General features: G+C 30.6%; 3 protein-coding genes across 4 annotated transcripts; 2 read left to right on the top strand and 1 right to left on the bottom strand.

Annotated features, from left to right (window-relative positions):
* Positions 1-9: 9 nt before the first annotated feature.
* Grasp65 (Golgi reassembly-stacking protein 2) lies at positions 10-2,685 on the top strand. The gene is made up of 5 exons (XM_085204240.1): positions 10-169; positions 251-535; positions 777-1,091; positions 1,469-1,772; positions 1,965-2,685. The coding sequence occupies exons 1-5, from the start codon at positions 107-109 to the stop codon at positions 2,372-2,374; spliced, it is 1,377 nt and encodes a 458-aa protein (XP_085060366.1). The 5' UTR covers positions 10-106; the 3' UTR covers positions 2,375-2,685.
* On the bottom strand, positions 2,681-14,579 carry LOC146527694 (sodium-coupled monocarboxylate transporter 1). Its single transcript, XM_085204229.1, has 13 exons — positions 14,235-14,579; positions 11,289-11,548; positions 11,001-11,166; positions 10,806-10,917; positions 8,186-8,253; positions 7,949-8,106; positions 6,643-6,886; positions 6,257-6,372; positions 5,671-5,770; positions 4,813-4,983; positions 4,463-4,611; positions 3,955-4,150; positions 2,681-3,686 (listed from the first exon to the last, which is right to left on the bottom strand). Exons 1-13 carry the CDS (start codon positions 14,277-14,279, stop codon positions 3,405-3,407), a joined length of 2,067 nt encoding a protein of 688 aa, XP_085060355.1. The 5' UTR covers positions 14,280-14,579; the 3' UTR covers positions 2,681-3,404.
* TwdlE (TweedleE) lies at positions 6,279-17,134 on the top strand. 2 transcript variants are annotated; one of them, XM_085204261.1, is made up of 3 exons: positions 6,279-6,385; positions 15,852-16,274; positions 16,772-17,134. In XM_085204261.1, the coding sequence occupies exons 2-3, from the start codon at positions 15,867-15,869 to the stop codon at positions 16,859-16,861; spliced, it is 498 nt and encodes a 165-aa protein (XP_085060387.1). In that variant the 5' UTR covers positions 6,279-6,385; positions 15,852-15,866; the 3' UTR covers positions 16,862-17,134. The 2 variants fall into 2 exon arrangements, with proteins under 2 accessions (XP_085060387.1, XP_085060385.1); XM_085204259.1 differs by lacking the exon at positions 6,279-6,385 and adding an exon at positions 15,444-15,593.
* Positions 17,135-19,785: the final 2,651 nt, after the last annotated feature.

Raw genomic sequence — 19,785 nt, 5'->3', positions numbered from 1 at the left:
ATAGTTCTGATATTGTCAGTGTCAAAGTTTTGGCTGTCATTGTAAAGGTGTTATATATTTCAAAATAGATCATAATTCTTGAAGCTCCCTTTAAAAAAAAATATAAATGGGGTCTTCACAGAGCTCTGAAGTTCCGGGAGGTGGATCGGAAGGATACCATATTTTGAGGGTGCGTTTTCATAATGCTATTGACAGTAATTAAGTTTTGTTTTGCTATAAAACATATAAGTTACACGTCAATGTTTTGCAGGTCCAAGACGGTTCACCAGGACAAAAAGTTAATCTCGAACCGTTTTTTGATTTTATAGTAGCTATAGAAAATACTAGGCTAGACCAAGATAATGATACACTTAAAACACTTTTAAAACAAAATATTGATAAAACAATAAAGATGCTGATTTATAGCACTAAGACTCAGTCCGTGAGGGAAGTTATGATAACACCTAGTGCAAATTGGGGTGGACAAGGTCTTCTAGGTGTTAGTATAAGGTTTTGTTCTTTTGAAGGTGCAAATGAAAATGTCTGGCATGTACTTGTAAGTGACTTATCATTGTAATATTTTTTGTTATTGTTTGTATTACTTACTTTTTAACTCTTGGTATTATAAATCATGATGCACATGCACATGTATTAGTAAAGTTTAATATTTATTTATTTCTTGACTTTTTAATTTATAGTAACTAAATCTGTAGTCAGTATCTATTTATACTCTATAAATAATAATATACATACATAATTGAGTATGGTGACAATTAATTAAATATCCATTTTTATAGGAAGTACATCCATCGTCACCAGCAGAATTGGCTGGGTTAAGGCCTTTTTCCGATTATATAATTGGAGCAGATTCTATAATGCATGAAAGTGAAGATCTTTTTACTTTAATAGAAGCACATGAAGGTAGAGCTCTAAAACTCTATGTTTACAATATTAATGATGATACATGCCGTGAAGTTCTTATTACACCAAATCAAAACTGGGGAGGTGAAGGCAGTCTTGGGTGTGGAATTGGCTATGGATATTTACATAGAATACCAATAAGAAGCAGTCAACCAGACCCAAACCAAAAGCAATATGTGCCAATACCAATGGTAATGTTTATTTTATTTCTTTTAAGCAAGTTCTTACTTTGTTAACAAAGAAGACTATTTCAATAAATAAATTGTATATAGTTACCCTTTATGCCTGCAGTACTTAGTAAGATAATAAAATAATAAATAATAATATATCTGTAAAGTATTGTAGGGCAGGTAGGTACAGTGAACTTAGTGTTAAGATACTCCTGTACATATGTTCCTTATTTTCTGCTCAATTTTTTGCAATATTGCTTGTTGAATGGCAGAACTCATGCAGTACTTTGTCGACCAGAGCAGAAATTAACAATGGTCAGCAATGGCTTCAGTCTCAATATTTATAAAGCATTAAGATTTCTGTATTGTAATGTTGTCCTATGATTATTTTCTTTCAGGTATCATCACAAAATACTAATTTACAGCAAGATATATTATCAACAGGTGTACAACACCTGCATATAGCTAATGAAACACCTATGAATGTTACTAATTCTAATCAGGGCACAAATCAGGAAGAAGTTCAAGTAACACAACCAAAATTTTTATCTGGTGTACCAATGGTAAATCCTGGAGGGTACTCAGGTCCTATAGAAAATGTAACAATGGGTGTGGTTGATACAAATGTGACAACTAATATACCTCAGTCATCAATGTCACAGTCACAATCAATGGTATCAAATATGGCTGCTTACTCTAGTAGTAAGTATTAAATTTCTGTAGTAATGAAAAAAAAATATAATATAAACTTGAACTCTTGTCCCACCATCAGATTTTTAAATATATTTAAAAATGTAAAATTTATTCTTTGTGTATAATAAAAGTATATAGTGTATATATAATAATAAATTCAATTATTTTTATTTATTTACTAATAAGTATGTAATTTTGTAGATCTTGCAGATACAACATTGACCAATTTGGGCAGCATACCTTCAGTTTCCAATGTGCAGCCGCCAGCACCGCTGCCCAACTTACCTGGTATACCAATGAACCAGCCTCAACCATATATACCAATGATGCAAAATTACACACAACCTCAAACTATATTGACACATTCAAATCTGGATCAAGTTCAATCTCCTAATTTAGTTCAAACACCAAATTTAGTACCAACATTTGACATGAGTAGTTTTGCCCAAGCTCCTATTCAACCCCCGCCAATGAGTAGCGGCCTGCCAATAGTAACTCCTGTGTCATTGCCTGGAATGCCGTCCATTACAGTGAGTGCCACTTTGCCAGTATCCACTATGCAGGAAATTCACCAGCAGCAAGTACTACAACAGCAAGACTTATTATCCTAATTATATTTGTTAGATATTTTATTTTTTGTTTTTACCATTGACTTCTTGCACAGATGTTTAGTTCTCAATATAATATATTTTACTGCTGTATATTTTCTTCATTTTGAATTTGATTTCTTTATTCTATTTCATTTGGCTGTTATAAATTTATATGGCATTTATTATTTATAAAAATATAAGTGAAAAATTGTATAAGAATAAATAAATATAATCAGTAGGTGTTGTTTGAAAACTTAGTTTTGCCTACTCGTTAATATTCTGCCTATATAGGTTAATATATAATAATTAAAAATAAAAGAATACAATTTAAATCTTTATATTATTTACTACACAGATAATATAATAAATTATGAATTCTCCTCATATCCTTGAATTTTATAGACCATTAAAATCAATTTTATAATTACAAATTGACAAATATTTTTTCTTATTCTGAAAATAATTTATAAAATTTAGACATTCACGTCCAAATATTTGCTTATAATAATTTTTATGGATTTCATTTCAAATCCAGCTATTTTAATATATACTAATCTATACTTTTACATTCTATTTGTTTATTCAGAAATATATAACATAAATAATTCTTTTTACTAAAATGTAATCTTAAAATGTATGTATTGTATAAGTCAATAACTATACCTTCTGGAATGGATTTAAATGGAAACTTCTTATCAATAGAAACTCAAGTCGAATTGATTCGTCTTAAATGATAAGAATGTTATTGAAAGTGACGTGATTGACATATTTTTAATTTGCTTACATTACTATTTTTTAATATAATAAATATCACCTTCGTGATATTTATTAATCCTATTAATATTATTTAGTAACAATTAGAACTCAATAAATTAAAATTAGCCACTATTTGTACTTTAAGTTTTTCGTTATAGGTATTTAATTAAAATAGATTTCTCAAAGTAATAAAGAAAATTTCGAAATTTAAAATAATAAAAATAAATAACAAAAAAGAGATATAAATGGCGATGCCCTTCAGACTCCAGGTCCAGTTAAGGCAAATAACTTAAATTCAACAAGTGGACGTTTGTGGTCCGCTTGGATCTAAAGGGGGGTCTAGTTTGAAGCTCGTTCGTTTATATTCCTGAGCCGGCGGCTTTTCAGAGTCGAGGCCTAAAGCAAGGTTGTCATGTCCGCGAGTGAGCGTTGGTGCGTCGCTATAGAAAACGCCTCCCGCGAGCTCGGAGAGGCGACGCCGACGTCTCGTGTCCTTATCGTCAGCCAAACTTGGCGGTCTCACACTAGAACTCCTTCGCCTCTCAGAACCAAGTCGTGTTGGTACCCTTAATGCTTTCTAAATTGAACAATTGAAATTTTGTTGAGTTAATTATGTTTTAAATATATAACATATTAAATAATTTATTACGCCTAAAGCATGGTGTCATGGTAGTTAAAAAAATAAGTAAGACCTTAAAAATATATACTTAAATGGACGGAATGGATGCAAGTTTAAAACTTTACTAGATTGTATTATAAGCTTCCATTGTATATTAAATATTTTCAATAACATTACCTAACTTTATAAGATTTTTTTTAATTACTGAGGAAATCACTAAATTTACCTTCAATTTGATTGGTAGAGAATTCAAAAAACTGACAACAGGTGGTGAAATAAGATCGATGGGTACATCAGCAGGGTTCGTCGCACCGGTAGCTACAGATACCGCCAGGCCAACGAGTAATGTTGTCATGCAACCTATGGCTGAATACCATAAATATGATATTCTGAATAGCCAGAAGACGTCGTTGGGATTTGCGCTGTAAAAATAATATATTTATACAGACTAATATATTTATACAGATGATTTAGTTTCAACATAAAAAATAACTCAACGCAAAACGTATTATTAATAAAACTTAGGCATAAGACCTACGTTTTATTATCATATTTTAGCTCTACAATAAAAGCGGTAAAATTAGGTATATCACATTATTATATTTATTCCTTCTTTCAATTGTGTATTAAGGTGTGTAGTGAATATTTAATAACTTTTATCATACTTTTCTTAAATAAAAATAAAAAATAACTACATTTAAATAAATAAACATTGAAATTCGGAGCTATCTTACATTGTGTCTATAGTTTGCGTTACATTTAATGAAGCTGGACACTCATCAATCGATGTGGGTAGACGTGGTAACGGCACTTGTGCGAACTGAGCACCACCTCCTGCTACTACCACCACCAAGAAGCCAAGCACACCTCCCGCTATAGCACCCTGTTATGTTAATAAACATAGTATGTTAAAAAAATCATAATATTCATTACATAATGTAATTAATTATCATATTAATTCAACATGCAACTATACGTAAACGTACGAGTACGTATTTATACATATGTAGGTACAACAATTTATATCAATTATAATTAGTTTAGATATAGTTATAAACATTTAATAAAATTTATGATTAAAAACCTTATCATTAGCCCAGGGAAAAAGCATGCCAAGGCTGAACAGTCCAAGAGCAACACTTCCAGTCATGCCATTAAAAGATAGAGCCAGTTGCAGAACGGGTCCTAGCTTTTCCACTGCAAATACTAAGGCAAAAGATAGAGCCCCGCAACCGAGGCATACCCATCTCGCAATCTGGGAATTAAGAAGAGCTTAAAATATGTATACGACGACGACTATAAAACTAATTGGATTCTAATTATTCCTATACTACTTGCAATTAATGTTGCGCAATTTAAACAATATAGCTGTATTGAGTAATTATACAATATCTTATACATTTAGCCAGTTTCAACATTTTAAAATCTTCGGTCTCAAGGATATTCTTAATGAGACATATTTGCATTTAATATGTTTTATTGTAAATTATTTATATGAAACATTTTGGTTATTAAGTTTGATTTTAATTATTATCTTTATAGTATTTCAAAAACATTTAAAACAATATGCGCATGTACCTCATCAAAAAATAGAGGAATAAATAATCTTAGAGATATATTGTATTTGAATACCTATATATTTTTAATAGAGGGAAATTAGGCTATTCTAGTTAAGTATCCATTCCGGTGTGATATTTTAGTTATCACGTATTTACATTTGTTATAAATTTTTCTGCCTCACAATTAAAACCTCATAGCCTCATAGGTAGGCAGGGAGAATCTAGAATCGAGATACTAACGGACTCTACTCTACTTTCCCTCCGAAATTAATACATTGTGTGCTTGAGTGATAGAACTTAACGTTATGTTTTGTTTTACTAGCCAAGAGAAGTCATCACGATGGTCAAAATGATGAAACATTATTATAGAGAAAAATACATACTGCTGCTCCTTTATCTTCAGGTAAAGTTATACCTAGAAGGCCGGTAGCTAAATCTTGACACGCAACTGCGGCTAAAGAATTTAGTGCAGATGCGACAGTCCTGTAAAAAAATATGTTTTTTATAATTAAAATAACAATTTTAATTTTAATTTTTCTTTTTATTAAATGCTTGTGTAAATGGATAACATCAATTGCAACTATCTAAGTGTTATGCTATAGAAACATTTAGCAACATCCTAATTATTCGAAGCATCTGAAATTGAAACTAGTGTTCCACTGGTCATTTCTAGTTAAAACTTAATTCAGGAATCAAGCCTGTTCCTGAATTAGTGTCCATGTTGAGTTCATACGCCTCGGTACAATCGAATATTAGTATTGTAATTTTAGTGTGTTTAGAATTCAGTTTCTGATATTTTTTTTAATTTTGTGGAAATAAATTCAAGTGGTCATATTTTTATAAATATTTTTGTATTATATGATCGCCTGTGCAGCAAAATTTTGTGGCCGTTAAAAGTTATGAGTTCTGTTAATTTATGAATCGTTACTATGTATTTGGATTGCAACTGAAATCGGAAAAGATTTTTACCCAAGACTGGCTGCAAATATGCCTGCAACGAAGAAACCGGGGACACCCCGATATTCACCAAGCTCCTCGATCACATACAACGGGAGGAGGCGGTCTGCACCGCTGATGGTACCGGCCTGTCGTAAATAGGTTTGTTTTTAATATTCTCATTAATTTCTATAAATTAACATTATAAAGTATCATCATTATCATTTTAATTTATATTATCATTTTATATTATATATTTATAATAATACTCATTATATTTAATAAAATGTAGCGTTTTATTATATTTATATATATTATGGCGAAGTTGGGTTGCATCATGCATGCATCTGAAAAATATATATTATAGGTTTTTTTCTGTAAAAAGTAAAAAATATATATTAATAAATTCTGTCTCTTACCTGTATTGGATCACATCCAGCGTAGTGGGTAGCGAGTAGGGCTCCGGTAGTGAAGTTAACAGAGTATACTGAGATCAACCCAATTGCAGACACCCAAAGGGCAATACGAGCTTGAGATATACGTTCGACGGACAGGTACTTCTGTATGGAAGCCTGATTGGCACAAAACATGCTTATCCAATAGATTGTCCCGCCCACAACTACTGACCAAAACGAGTGACGAACTGTAGGATCAGGATTCATGCTAAAAATGATTAATAGGATAATAGAATATTTCAAATTATGTTTAAAATTAGACAAAGAAAGAAAAATAAAATCAGTTTCACACCGTCTCATGCACTTCTTACATTAATACTAAAAGAAATTAAATTACATCTTCTAAATTTATATTTAGTAGCGTGTGTAACTCGTATTTTCTTAGATAGGTAAGTATATTCTTAGATAATAATATAACTGTTTTTACTAAGGTGATAGGGCAAGCCGTCTACGGAAGATCTACCATTCTCTTTGCCGTGCAATGCGTGGTGTAATAGAATGGAATGTACCTAAGTTTTTTTTCATTTACAACATTTACATTTGTGCTTAATTAATATCCTATGTTTTAAAAATACCTACTTATTTTGGAATTTTTGCATATTATAGAACAGTACAGGACTATCTATTTTAGTACTATTATTATCAATCTGTCTCTATCATAACAACAATATAACAAAAAAAAAGTCCGTAACGTCTATTATTAAGGTAACTCACATTCGCTCATTTACACTTAAAACAATTGTTTATCTATTAGGTACTACAATAAATGGCATAATAAAAACAATAGGTACAAATAAAAAAAATAGTTCAAAGAACTAATAATGTCAATAATCATTAACGTTAATTAATCATTAATATATGTAATCAGAACGTAATAATAATGAGAATTTCACGAAAATGTAAAAATAAAACTTTTTTGAACATAATATATTTCATCATAACATCGTCACTGGTAAAGCTTGGTAGTTATTATAAAATAAGAAAATATGAACATATATGTAAAGGAATATCATCTATCCATTCATATTAAGGACAGTCGTGACGCAGAAGCACAATATGTGTCTGTAATCGCGACGGTTGTGGGTTCGATCTCCACTCGAGGAAGTGGAATATTTCACTATATCGTAAACATTGGAACTGCGGCATCAGAGTATGTACTCACTTACTTAGAACTTTACTTAAATTACTGCTCATTTTACTTATAAATTACATTTAAAAAAATATATATTATATTTAAAGTTATATGTAAGGTGACTTAATATATACTTACTCAAAAAAATGTAGTCGATCTGTACTCCGAGCATAATCCCAAACTGAATCAAACCCGCCGGTAATTTGTGCGGCTCCCAGCGCTAATACTGCGGCTAAGGAACCTAAGAGCACTGCTGACTGAAATGTGTCTGTCATAATTACAGCTTTCATGCCACCCTACAACCGAAATATTTCATATAGAAACGAAAATTTTGCTTTTTCTACTCAAATTTAATTTCTTTACCTATTTTCATACCTGAGAAGCGTAGAAAATGCATACGATGTAAACCACAGATACTGCTAAATATGTATTTAAGCCTGTTACTGTAATACAAGAGAAAATATATTTAAAAATAATATAAATATTTATTAATTTCATAATTTAACACTTTCATTTAAAATCTCTGTCATAACTACGTATAAAAACATTGGCGTATGAAAAATAGTACGTGACGAATCGTACATAAGGAGTTCGTGGGCATGTTACGGCTAACGAATAACAAAAGTTTTGATTTCGGTCCACTTTTGATTTTAAATATAGATTTAAGTCAAAATTGTGCTACTACTTTAATATATTTAATATTAGTTTAATTAATACATAGTAATATCTTTATATCACGTCTTTTAATTGATAATTTTATGGAAGTTATTTCTTTGCAATAATGAGCAATAAATAACTCCTTTAATTAGATTATTATAATACATAAGGTACTTAATTTGGTTTTTTTGGAAATAATGTGTTATTTCTAAAAATATAAATATAGAATAGTATCGATTGTCGCTAACTTCTCTAAATGTATTTGGACCTTTTCGTCATTGAAATATTTTTCTATTACGATTTTGTTTTCAAGTGATTAATTTTACTGGATAAGTCAACAAAATACAAGTGCGCGATGAATAGGTACATAATATAGAATTTAAGGCAACCATACACTACAATTTCTTTTTCATTCATAGATATTAGTTTGTATTTATTATTTAAAAAACTTCGCTATACTGAACGGACACGTCGGACTGCAACGATCCACCTACTTTGGAACAATGGATTATTTTGAATATGTATATACGAGTATATTTATTATGCAATACCAATAACATTCGTATGCTTTTAGTATCTGGATAGTTTCGAAGTGGTACTAAAATTAATTAATTATTAATTATAATATGAGAAAGTTAAGTTTTAGAATAAATAATTTTCTGATAAAATATTGTATATAAAAAAATATTGATTAGAAATAATATTGAAAAACTTTTATCAGTTTAATACGTAGGTACATAGAACCATAGCTTTTATGTAAGGTTATTAAAACAATAAAATTTTACTACCCAAAAAATTTTGTATGAAATTAATGAATATTAGAAGTGAAATTTCTAAGAATACTTAGTACCACTTATATATAAGTAGTGAAACATAGCCAAAACGATAAGCAAGAGTCATTATGAAAAAAATATAACATAAATAGCATTCGTATATAGAGATTGTTACGAAACCAGAATTACATTCAGAATACTATCTATGAATTAATTTTACGACACATTGTCATCCCATTGTGTAACGGTCACTGATGATGACGCGGACTTTATAACACTTAATGTGTTATAAATATGTTCATCACAATGTCGCTGATGACAGTTGTTGAAATGTCTAACTGTTTCTGATTCCATTTCATCACTTATTATAATCTAGATATTACCAACATTTATTATTGGTAGCATATTCGATAACTGGTAGTGCACCATCGGCGAAACCTCTGAATTTCAACCTTTATGATTATACCTACTTAAAAGTATAATTTCAACGCAATAGCTAAAAATATACAAATATTAAAAAGACTAAAATTATACGAAATTTATTTAAATATTTTTTCGTTGTTGACCGCAACATTAAAGTAAAGCTTTAACCGTTGTGTTTAAATGTAAAAGTTTAAAAGAAATAAATATAAATTTTATTCTTTCTGAGTCGTTTCAAAATCTTTTTTTAGGTAAATATTATATTCCTATGTAACTGTCTATGTCAATTACAGATAATTCACCCTTCTCTAAAGAAAATCATAGAGTTATTTATTTACAACATGAAAGTGCGACCATGAATTGGTCCCAAGAAATATTAAGCAACCGATTACAAACAATGTGAATACTTCAAGAACCGTGATTAGAATATATTTTTAAGTCCGTTTTCGGTAGGTCATATGGCAACGTTTTAAACAGGTCACATTTAAAAGGTGTTTGTAAGTGTAATGAATGTAGTTATTTAATATTTGGTTACTCGTGTTGATAGTAAATTTGGTGCCATTTAACTTAATAGGACGTTAGACAAGTATAGGACACTCAGTTATGTGCCAACTAACACAATTACATTTTTAGAAACCGCTTATATAAGTAAGCCGATAAAAACACACCAATTCAAATATAATTGCTACGCTTATTCGCTAATTACGTGATATGTTATTATATGTTACATAACACATAAAATTTTACTTGTTTCTCCACAGATAATATGTGAATGTTTTATCCTACGATATAGTGTTGCATACAAATAGGTGATTATCTTGCTAAGACGTTATGAACTCTTAGAGACGTATTAAAAATGGATACGAATATTAAGTAACATCATATTTATTATTATTAATGTTTTAAAAGCTTTTAACAACCTCTATTTTTATAGATATTGAATTTTATTAATTAATTTAATGGAGTTATTAGAGATTGCGATTTAAAAATGAAATATTGAAAGGCATTAATAGCAGATTATGCAGAATTTTAAAAGTAAATTATTTTTTTCATATAATTATATATATTTTAAATTAAAATCTAAATAATGTATATAATAGATAAAACTTAATATAACATTAGGTACGAAATAAAAATTTCTTTACCATCAGATAACGCGAGTGCCGGTGCGTACACTGCAACGGCCGTATAGAGTATCATCTGTAGCATGTACAGAGCGCTAGCAAATACGCGCATGGATTTGCAAAATCGAATTTCCTGAAAAATAAATTAATTTAGGGCCTAGAGCTTGACAAAGATATGTGCGTCTCATTACTTTATGTTAGGAAGTTATAACTTACCAGATATTCATAACACGATGTTAGGCGAAGTCTCATGAAAACGGGAAGGTAAAGATGGCTTGCGACAGGAATAACTAGTACAAATGCTAAGCAAATCATCCAAAATTGACCGCCTGCCATGTACATTTCAGCAGGATTTCCCAAAAGTTCTATGGCAGTTATAAAACTAGAAGTATAATGTTTCTTAAATACATTATATACTTGTTATATTTTCTTTTTAAAATAAAAATTTATATGTTGAATGAAAAGAGCCAATTAATGAAATAAAATATATAAAGCAAAACAAACCTAGCCGCCAAACTTAAAGCCATTGGGAATGTTCCCATCGATGATCCACCTAACAAGAAATCATCACCAGTTGTTTGTTTTTCACCAAAATATCCATAAAATACTCCAATCCCACAAGAGATTAGAAGCATAGCAGCAAGAACACTATAGTCTTCCCAATGAAATAATTCAATTTCGGTGCCATTTTGTTTCTCTCTCGATATGTTAGAGTTATTGGCTGTTACATTAACGTATGGAATTATCAAAAACCATAGTAATATCTAAAACAAAAAAAATAATTATTATTTAAATAGCTGTACCTAATATATTTCTATATGACTTAAATTGCTAACGTGCTGTTTATAATTAATGACTTTAATAATATCATTAGGTTTTGTTAAAGGCACGATAAAGAAAATACTTGATAATCCTTACAAATACAAGAAGTGCTCTGTGTGAGGTCCATACAGTAAGAGTTATTTAACATTCTTGAAAAAAAATAATTGCTTGTTAAGGTAAACAAGTATGAAAATAATTTAATTATGAATTAAGTTAAATTTCTCACTTTAAGTTAAATTTCTTCCAATTAGGACACATACTAGTAATGTAGAGTTTTAAGATATTCCAGCCTTCCCTCCCCCTTCGAGTGAAAATGCATTCCACAAAAAAACGTTAACATTATTTAAATAGTATTATTTATGTCAATACACGTTCTAGAGCTCATTTATTCTTAGAATGTATAAATAAATAATAATTGCATTTAATAGCATAATTGGTGACGAGTAGGCGGCTTGATCGCAGGATAATTTACACGGACCCGTTTCTATCTCTACAATTGGAGTGGATAAATTAAACGTTACACTTTAATTGATTGGAAAATATTCGGTCATTAGGTACTACTTTATGAGACGAAATTGAAAAAATCTACAGTAGGTAGTGAAAATAAATATATTATATTTTATAGTTTAAAATTCCGTACATGTATTTAACATTTTCGTGTAAAAGGTGGGTGTTTTGAGACATTTTTACCTCCACGCGCTTGCAGACTTATTCCGCATACATATTTTAAATTAATATTTTATTAAATCTTTACCAAGTACGCCTATCAGCGACTCTGAAATGCTTGCAGAGCGTAACAAATACGTATTGCGTTCGAAGTAAGTCGATAGTTAAACTAGATAGGGCGGAAAAAACCGGATCTATTCTCTTTATAGTTTTATTAAGGCAGTCAATTCCGGTATAAGCCGCCTTTGATTCCTGTTAAAGCCGACTCATGGGATTCGGAATATGGGAGACGCGATTGACTCAAACAACATTCCTTCCAATTAAGAATATCTAATGATATACATAGTCTTATTTATTGTACGTTATTCTGTATCACAATGACATGCTCTACCTACAGTTCTTTATACAGAAAATTAGATCTAAAATAACTGATTCTACTATTCTTTCATAAAAAAAATACTGAACATTCATCATTTTACACGTCCGTTCCCCAGTTTTCACTGAGTGGAGAACGAAAAGGGAAGGCATTGCGTGTCGAGTGGCGGAACTAAACTCTTCGTTTTAAAATACCAAAACTTCTTGGCGAATAATGAATAAAAGTAAAAAAAATAAAAAAACTAATTTCGAATCATTTTACCTACAAAATATTAAATTAAAAAATTCGAAATATTTGTTTTAATCATAATTAAATTCACAAGCATTATTTAGATGATACCTACGTTGCTCCTCTGTTTTTTTAGATATTTGGGAATTAAAATATTATTTCAAGTATTTATAATTCATAATTCTAATTATTTTGATTTATGATTTAAAAATGTTTATAACATAACAAATTCTTTAATACGATTATGTATTTTCCCAGCCATCGCATCATATATTAGGTATGTATATATTTTTTTCATAACAATAATAGGAATATACATATATAAGATCTATAACATTTTTTTTGTAATGATAATATGTACATTTTTATAAGTATAAAAAATATCCTATCGGCGTCCATTGTTGGTCGTCTTAAAGGTTTTCCCTAAAAAGTGAATATTTTCCCTATAAACGTTCTCTATATGCTATTTGCAAAATGTGAAATTTATATTTGTATTTATATAATTGCGCTCTTTTCATAAATGTAAATGTATATTTTATACATTAAAAGGGAAAAATCGGGGCAATCTAATTATTTCATTTTAACATCACTTATGTATGTTTGTTTATCCCGACGATCGTGATATTATAAATATCTAAAAAGAGCTCTTTTATCAGGCTTAAATTCTGTTTCATTTTATTTGATCAATTTATACTAAGCCTGTTTTAAATTATGCGAAAAAAAGTAAAATAAAAAAAAGTATAATTGTTAAATTAAATAAAAAGGATCACACTTGCATTACCTAATCGTGTAAGCAACCACGTGCAAGTTACTGCTACTTATTGCTACACAAAAATTGCTTTGTCTAATTAATGATCTTAAAAGAAAAAGATTGTTAACTTAGTTTCATTCTTCACAAAGATTGCTAATTATTCTTTTAACGTTAAAAAATATCTTATTTACAACAACAAATATATCGAGGTATACCTTCCTTGCCAAATAAGCCTTGCGAAAGTTTTAGAGGTGGCCGACGAATATGCAATTACTTATTCAGAATACACTTCTAACAAATTAGCCGTAAATTTAGAGTTTATACCTATGACATTTTGTACACGAAAATATCAGTATATTTCAAATCTAGTATTTCTTTTTTCTATATAACTTCACTTAAAAAATATAAGTAAAATCACATATTTTTCAGTAGTTTCATAAATTTGATATTATATCTAAAACTACTATTAAACTTTTTATTGAAAATATAAACAGCAACGATTCATATTTTGTTGTCAAAATAATCATTAACCAAAGATAAAGTAGTCATAGATATTTTCATCACCTATTAAAATAAAATAACACTTTATATTTAAAAATATACTTACTCTTATTGTCCTCTGAGTCCTATTGTATATTCTATACGAATCCATTGCAGCTCAATATTAAAAATATATGTATACAACATATAAAAAACTTCATCAAATACTAATTTACACCTTATTTATTTACTTCAACATAAGATTACATATAACAATGTAACCGGAACATAATTGCTTGAATTTTTCTGGAGAGCTTGACTGTACGTGCTGTGGAGCTGTGATGCTGCCGTACTATGTGCCGAACGTGCACACCAATAGATGGTAATTAAGTCTCCAATCATACGGAATAGTTAAATGACCAAAAGAATCAAGTACTCGTGCGACAAGTCCTACGCGTTTAATGCTTGGATTACGATCTTGCCTACTGTTCTCAATTACAAATAAAAATGCTGTAATAAAAACCTTTGCAAAACAAGTTCATCGTTCAAGTGCAGATAAAAAGTATTTAGTGAATGTATTTATAAACACTGATAACTTTGTCAATAATTGTGAGGTTAATTTTTTGATTATAACTAATCAACAGTCGTAAAGTTCGCGAATTGAACTCAGTTGGTACTTATTATATAGGTATAAAAAAACTAGTTATTTATCACTGTCTCATAAAATTATTGACTCAACGATTTTAAAGTACACTAATGGGAACGAAATACTATTTTGAAAAACTTTGTATTTATATGATCGTAACTGTTCTTCTTTGAAAACATATTTAAAATAAAATCCTCAACTTTGTTTTTGCGATCGGCGAAGCGTGGAATTAATCATTAGGAGAAATGCAACAATATTAGACTATCGCTCTACGCCTATTTTACGTTCTATTAGGAAAATATATATATATGATTTTTTTCATTTTTTTTCCATTCCAATATTTACATTTTTTTATACTTCATTCCTCCGAGTGAGAATCGAACCCACAAATATCAGACGCTGCGCTACTGCACCATTGTAGTTTCCTTTTTTATCATTTATTCATCATTTAAATCATCTGATTTCTTATTTAATATATTTTATATTATTTAATGTATGTGATCTTCAATAAAATAATGTAAAAAAATATAGATATCAGATATATTAAAAGATACCACTTATAAATCTGGATGCATATTGAATTGAATACATCAAAAAGTAGGCTGCGTGGGCTATTTTGGCATCGCTTTATCACCTACATACATATGTGGCCGTATTTCATGTGCAAGGGGGTAGGGTGGCGTGCAAGCACCATCACATTGCGCAAAGCCTCAGAACCATCGAAAGTGCCCCCTCCCCGGATGTTGAGCGCATATCTCATATAAACACAGGTGTACTGATGACTGGACATTACACTGTCTAAGACCGTCTAATCGTGTTGCCAGGATGTGTGACAAAATGGTACGTCCCTGATGGTGTCTGTGCTATATATCATTATTGATATCGCGATTATAGTGATTTATTATTCGTGACTTACATATGGATGAAAAATATTAATTTATGTTAAATATATTTTAAGTTCGTTTATATCTATATAAATAGAATGCTCTTCTAATTACATATTTCGAAACCTATGATAATATTGTGTAAAATAGTTTTAAGTATTTTTTTAAAACATATAATATGTATATATAAATATTTTTTATTCTTTATTCCCAGGTATTGAGGTCACTTATGTTAGCAGTAGTGGTTGCTTGCACTACAGCGGAACCTCCTTCGTCTTATGGACCGCCGTCTACCTCATACGGAGTACCAGCACCTCAATATGGGCCGCCACAGCAGCCTATAGTGCATAAGCACGTATATGTGCATGTCCCACCTCCCGACAATGAAATAGTAGCTCCTCGTAAACCCATTTACGTGCCTCCACCACAGAAACACTACAAAATAGTATTTATCAAGGCACCAACCCCACCAACTCCAACTGCACCGGTCATTCCGGTACAACCTCAAAACGAAGAGAAGACTCTTGTTTACGTTTTGGTGAAGAAACCCGAGGAGCAACCAGAAATTGTTATCCCGACCCCAGCGCCGACTCAACCGTCCAAACCGGAAGTTTACTTCATCAGATACAAGACCCAAGTAAGTAACTAACGTAATTATTACTATTTGAAGTAATGAGTAAATTTATTTATGTTGGATTATATTGAGTTTCCTATTTATTTTTCAATAAACTACTTTCACTTGACCTAGAAATTTTTTTTTTGGGCATTTGTTCAATATCAATGATATTTATTGCCTTTGCTCTTGTGTCAGTTAAATGGTGATCGTCACAAAATACATATCGCAATACTATGAAAATCAATAATCCAACAAAAAAATTCAATTCTGTTAAATTATAAGTATCCAAGGATGCAATCTTGTAAACAAATTTATTATTTTTTATTAGTTTAGTTTTATTTTTTTTGCCTTATCTATTATCTTTTTTCAAAAAAATTCACAAATTAAATATTTAATATTTATTTAATATAATATATTTTAGCTAGCATAAAAAAAAACAGATTGTTTTTAAAAAAATCATGCAATAACGTTTTTACTATGTGATCTGCAATATTTTAAATTCTTCTCTTTTTTTTAAGAAACAAGAGGGCTATCCCGCGGCTGCTCCACCTGCACCTGAGTATGGACCACCCGCATCTGCTCCATCATCCGAATATGGCGCTCCTTAAAAGATCACCTTGCACATACACCACCGTTGCCACTTCGAACTTAATTTACCAAAAATGTGTTGAACGGACATGGACATGGATTGATATATTAGTGATGTGATATGTTGACTTGGTAACCGGCGTACCAACGTGCCGGCTGGTAGCGTGGATTGGACTTGGTGGCATCATGCCAGCGTAGTGCGTCTTTATTTTCGTCTTGCATCAAATTGATGTTTGCTTGTAAATACTGTTTTATACTTTATACGTATTATTAAATGTTTTCTTAAAATATTACCTGATGTTTTATACGATATTTAATTTTTTTTATACATAATTATTTCAGCTCTTCATCAGTAATTCTGGTTTAAAGCAATTGTCAAATGCCAAATTTAGCAAACTTTGATATCTAATACTAAAACCGAGACTGCAGACTCGCCTATCGAAGATTCCGAATCAATTTCATGACTGTAGATCAACGGGAACTATAAGTTTGTAATATTTTTTATCTGTGACACATAACTATAAATTTCCATTTCTTATATTTTTCCTTTTATGTGGTCTACATAACTAACTGAAAAAACTACTGAAAAAGTATATTTCTTGTCAAGTTTCATCATAGTAGACACACGGGTAGTAGAAGTGCTCTAAGGTTTTGACTGCGGGGAGAATTTCATACAAAATACGGCATAAACGATACATTAACGCTCGTATCTTTTAATAGAGTTAACTTCGAAGCGAATTTTTCTATGCTTCAAGGCACTATAGGCGTGGATATTTGACATTTATTTCAGCTTGATCGAACAGACAAACAAAATTATCTTATGAGGGTTCTGTTTTTTCGATTGACGTACGGAACCCTAAAAATAGATAAAATAAATATAGACTTATATTATATACTGTTTATTAAACTTACTAAAAAAGATTGACAACAGTTCAGAATATTGTTGGTATATTTTTAGCATTTTTTTATCATAGTGCCATTTTTGCATTTCAGTCCATACATTGCCTTAAAATGTAGCTTAAGGTAATTTTCAGCTTTGAAGCTATTGCGTTAAGTGTTAACTGTTTTGCAGTAGCAATAACATGTGTAGTGCTAAAAAGGAAAACTTGTCAATCTAATTAGTACCTACCTACCTATGCTGAAAAGTAAACCTATTAAGTAATAGTTGTAATAAGTATTCTTACTACATTATAAGAAATATAAAATATTTACAATATGCATATTATAATACCTAATGTTAGATTCCTTAAATTGCTCTATTACAATATTTTAACCAAATAATTAATAACGAGCGTGTGACTGTAATGCGACGGTTGTGGGTTCGATTCCCACTGGGGGAATGAATTATTATTATTTATTAATATTTTCATTTCTTCGCTCCGGTATCAAGGCAAAAGCCTCAAAAAATTTGGTGGAAAGTGGAGAGTGTCGTGAAGTGGAGACTCTAGATTCCCTCTGCCTACCCTGCTATATGCGAGATAGATAGAAAATATTAATAACAAAAGATGTCCTGAGGGTTTTAAGTAAATCTAAAGTAAAAAATGGCACGAAAGAACTAAAGTACCTACCTACATAGCTTTACAATTGTTTAAGTTTCCGTCATTATGCAAGTCGTCCACGCTCATTCTACAATATAGACATAATGAGAAGTGTCTCACAGTGCTATTATGTCCCAGCAATTCAGAATTTTCACTTTCACGAAGACGAGCCAAAGCGACGAGCCAGCTATGTCGACTGTTTCCGGTAAGATAATATTGTTTATACCAATTTCCACGCTGCAAAGTGCGTGACTATCTATGTAATATAAGGATCTTAAATAATGTGATTAAACATGTTGACCTTCGTTTTCTTAAAAACATAAATAAATATTATTGGGTTGCTTAAAATATGGTAAGTGTGGATATTTTTCGTTTGTCATACGCTTGATAATAGCAAAATTATGTATGTTACTTTATATTTTTTTAGCTTCACGCACACGCATAGCATGGTAGGCAGAGAAAACCTGTGAACCTAGTTAAGACACTCCGTTCCAAACGGACAATTCCGTTCCCCACTTTCTGCTCAATTCTCAGGACATTGCATGTTGAATGAATAGGTCATTCCTTGAAGTGGGAATTGAACCCACAACCATCCCGTTTATGGTCGCACGCTTGTGCCCCTGAAACATAATATTCCCGAAAGACCTAATAATATTATATAAAAAAACTGGTATCTTTTACTGACGCAGATACGTTAAGCTTGGAAGTTAGTTCAGCTAGAGGAAGGATCATTTCAAGTCTTTTAAAGTAACAATTTTGACTTAATCAATTGTCAACGATGAAATGGTAACCAAATAATATATGGAAGATAGAAGAAGATAGATATATCCATCCATCAGCCTTGTAAAGTTAACAATAAATAGCTATACTATTTAGTACTTTGGTATAGTATGGACAGTGCCTAATAACAAAATATTAATGACTGAGATATGTTAGTTCATAGTTGTCACATATGGTATAACCATAACTAAGAGCATATATTTTCTATAGGACTTTGATAACCTTAGAGCCAGATACAAAAATATTCTATGTAATTTGAATTTCTTCTTGATTTGTGCCCTGATTAGCATTCTTAGGTGCTTTATTAGCTATATGGAGATATTGTACACTTAAATTAGTCTTACTGTAAATTACTATTATGTTATGATACCTATATGAAATAGATTATAAATATTGAGATTGATGCTGTAGTGGTGCACCGATAGCATCGGGTGTCGATCTATTTGGCATGAAGTATCTGATTTACTTGATATTTTTTTGTATCCATCCATCAGCCTTTCAACATCCACTGCTAGACATAGGCCTCCCCTAATTCTCGCCACTCCATCCGGTCCTGCGCCCTTTGAATCCAGCGAATTCCTGCTGTCTTCTTAAGGTTGTGGGTCGGTTGGAGGAAGGTTTGTGCT

This window comes from Heliconius melpomene, chromosome 20 (genome assembly GCF_056956725.1).
Source record: "Heliconius melpomene rosina isolate 202511_hmr_F chromosome 20, ASM5695672v1, whole genome shotgun sequence".
Lineage (NCBI taxonomy): Eukaryota > Metazoa > Arthropoda > Insecta > Lepidoptera > Nymphalidae > Heliconius > Heliconius melpomene.
The sequence above is the reverse complement of the archived record's forward strand: the minus strand, read 5'-3'. Positions and strand labels throughout refer to the sequence as shown.

Bases quoted from the DNA above. Each gene is read 5' to 3' on its own strand.
- Grasp65 (XM_085204240.1), top strand. From the start codon at position 107: ATGGGGTCTTCACAGAGCTCTGAAGTTCCGGGAGGTGGATCGGAAGGA. The intron at 170-250 runs GTGCGTTTTCAT...AATGTTTTGCAG, and splicing joins AAGGATACCATATTTTGAGG to GTCCAAGACGGTTCACCAGG. The intron at 1,773-1,964 runs GTAAGTATTAAA...GTAATTTTGTAG, and splicing joins TATGGCTGCTTACTCTAGTA to ATCTTGCAGATACAACATTG.
- LOC146527694 (XM_085204229.1), bottom strand. From the start codon at position 14,279: ATGGATTCGTATAGAATATACAATAGGACTCAGAGGACAATAAGA. The intron at 10,918-11,000 runs GTAAGTTATAAC...TTTATTTTTCAG, and splicing joins CATCGTGTTATGAATATCTG to GAAATTCGATTTTGCAAATC. The intron at 4,151-4,462 runs GTAAGATAGCTC...TTATTTTTACAG, and splicing joins ACGCAAACTATAGACACAAT to CGCAAATCCCAACGACGTCT.
- TwdlE (XM_085204259.1), top strand. The intron at 16,275-16,771 runs GTAAGTAACTAA...CTTTTTTTTAAG, and splicing joins TCATCAGATACAAGACCCAA to AAACAAGAGGGCTATCCCGC.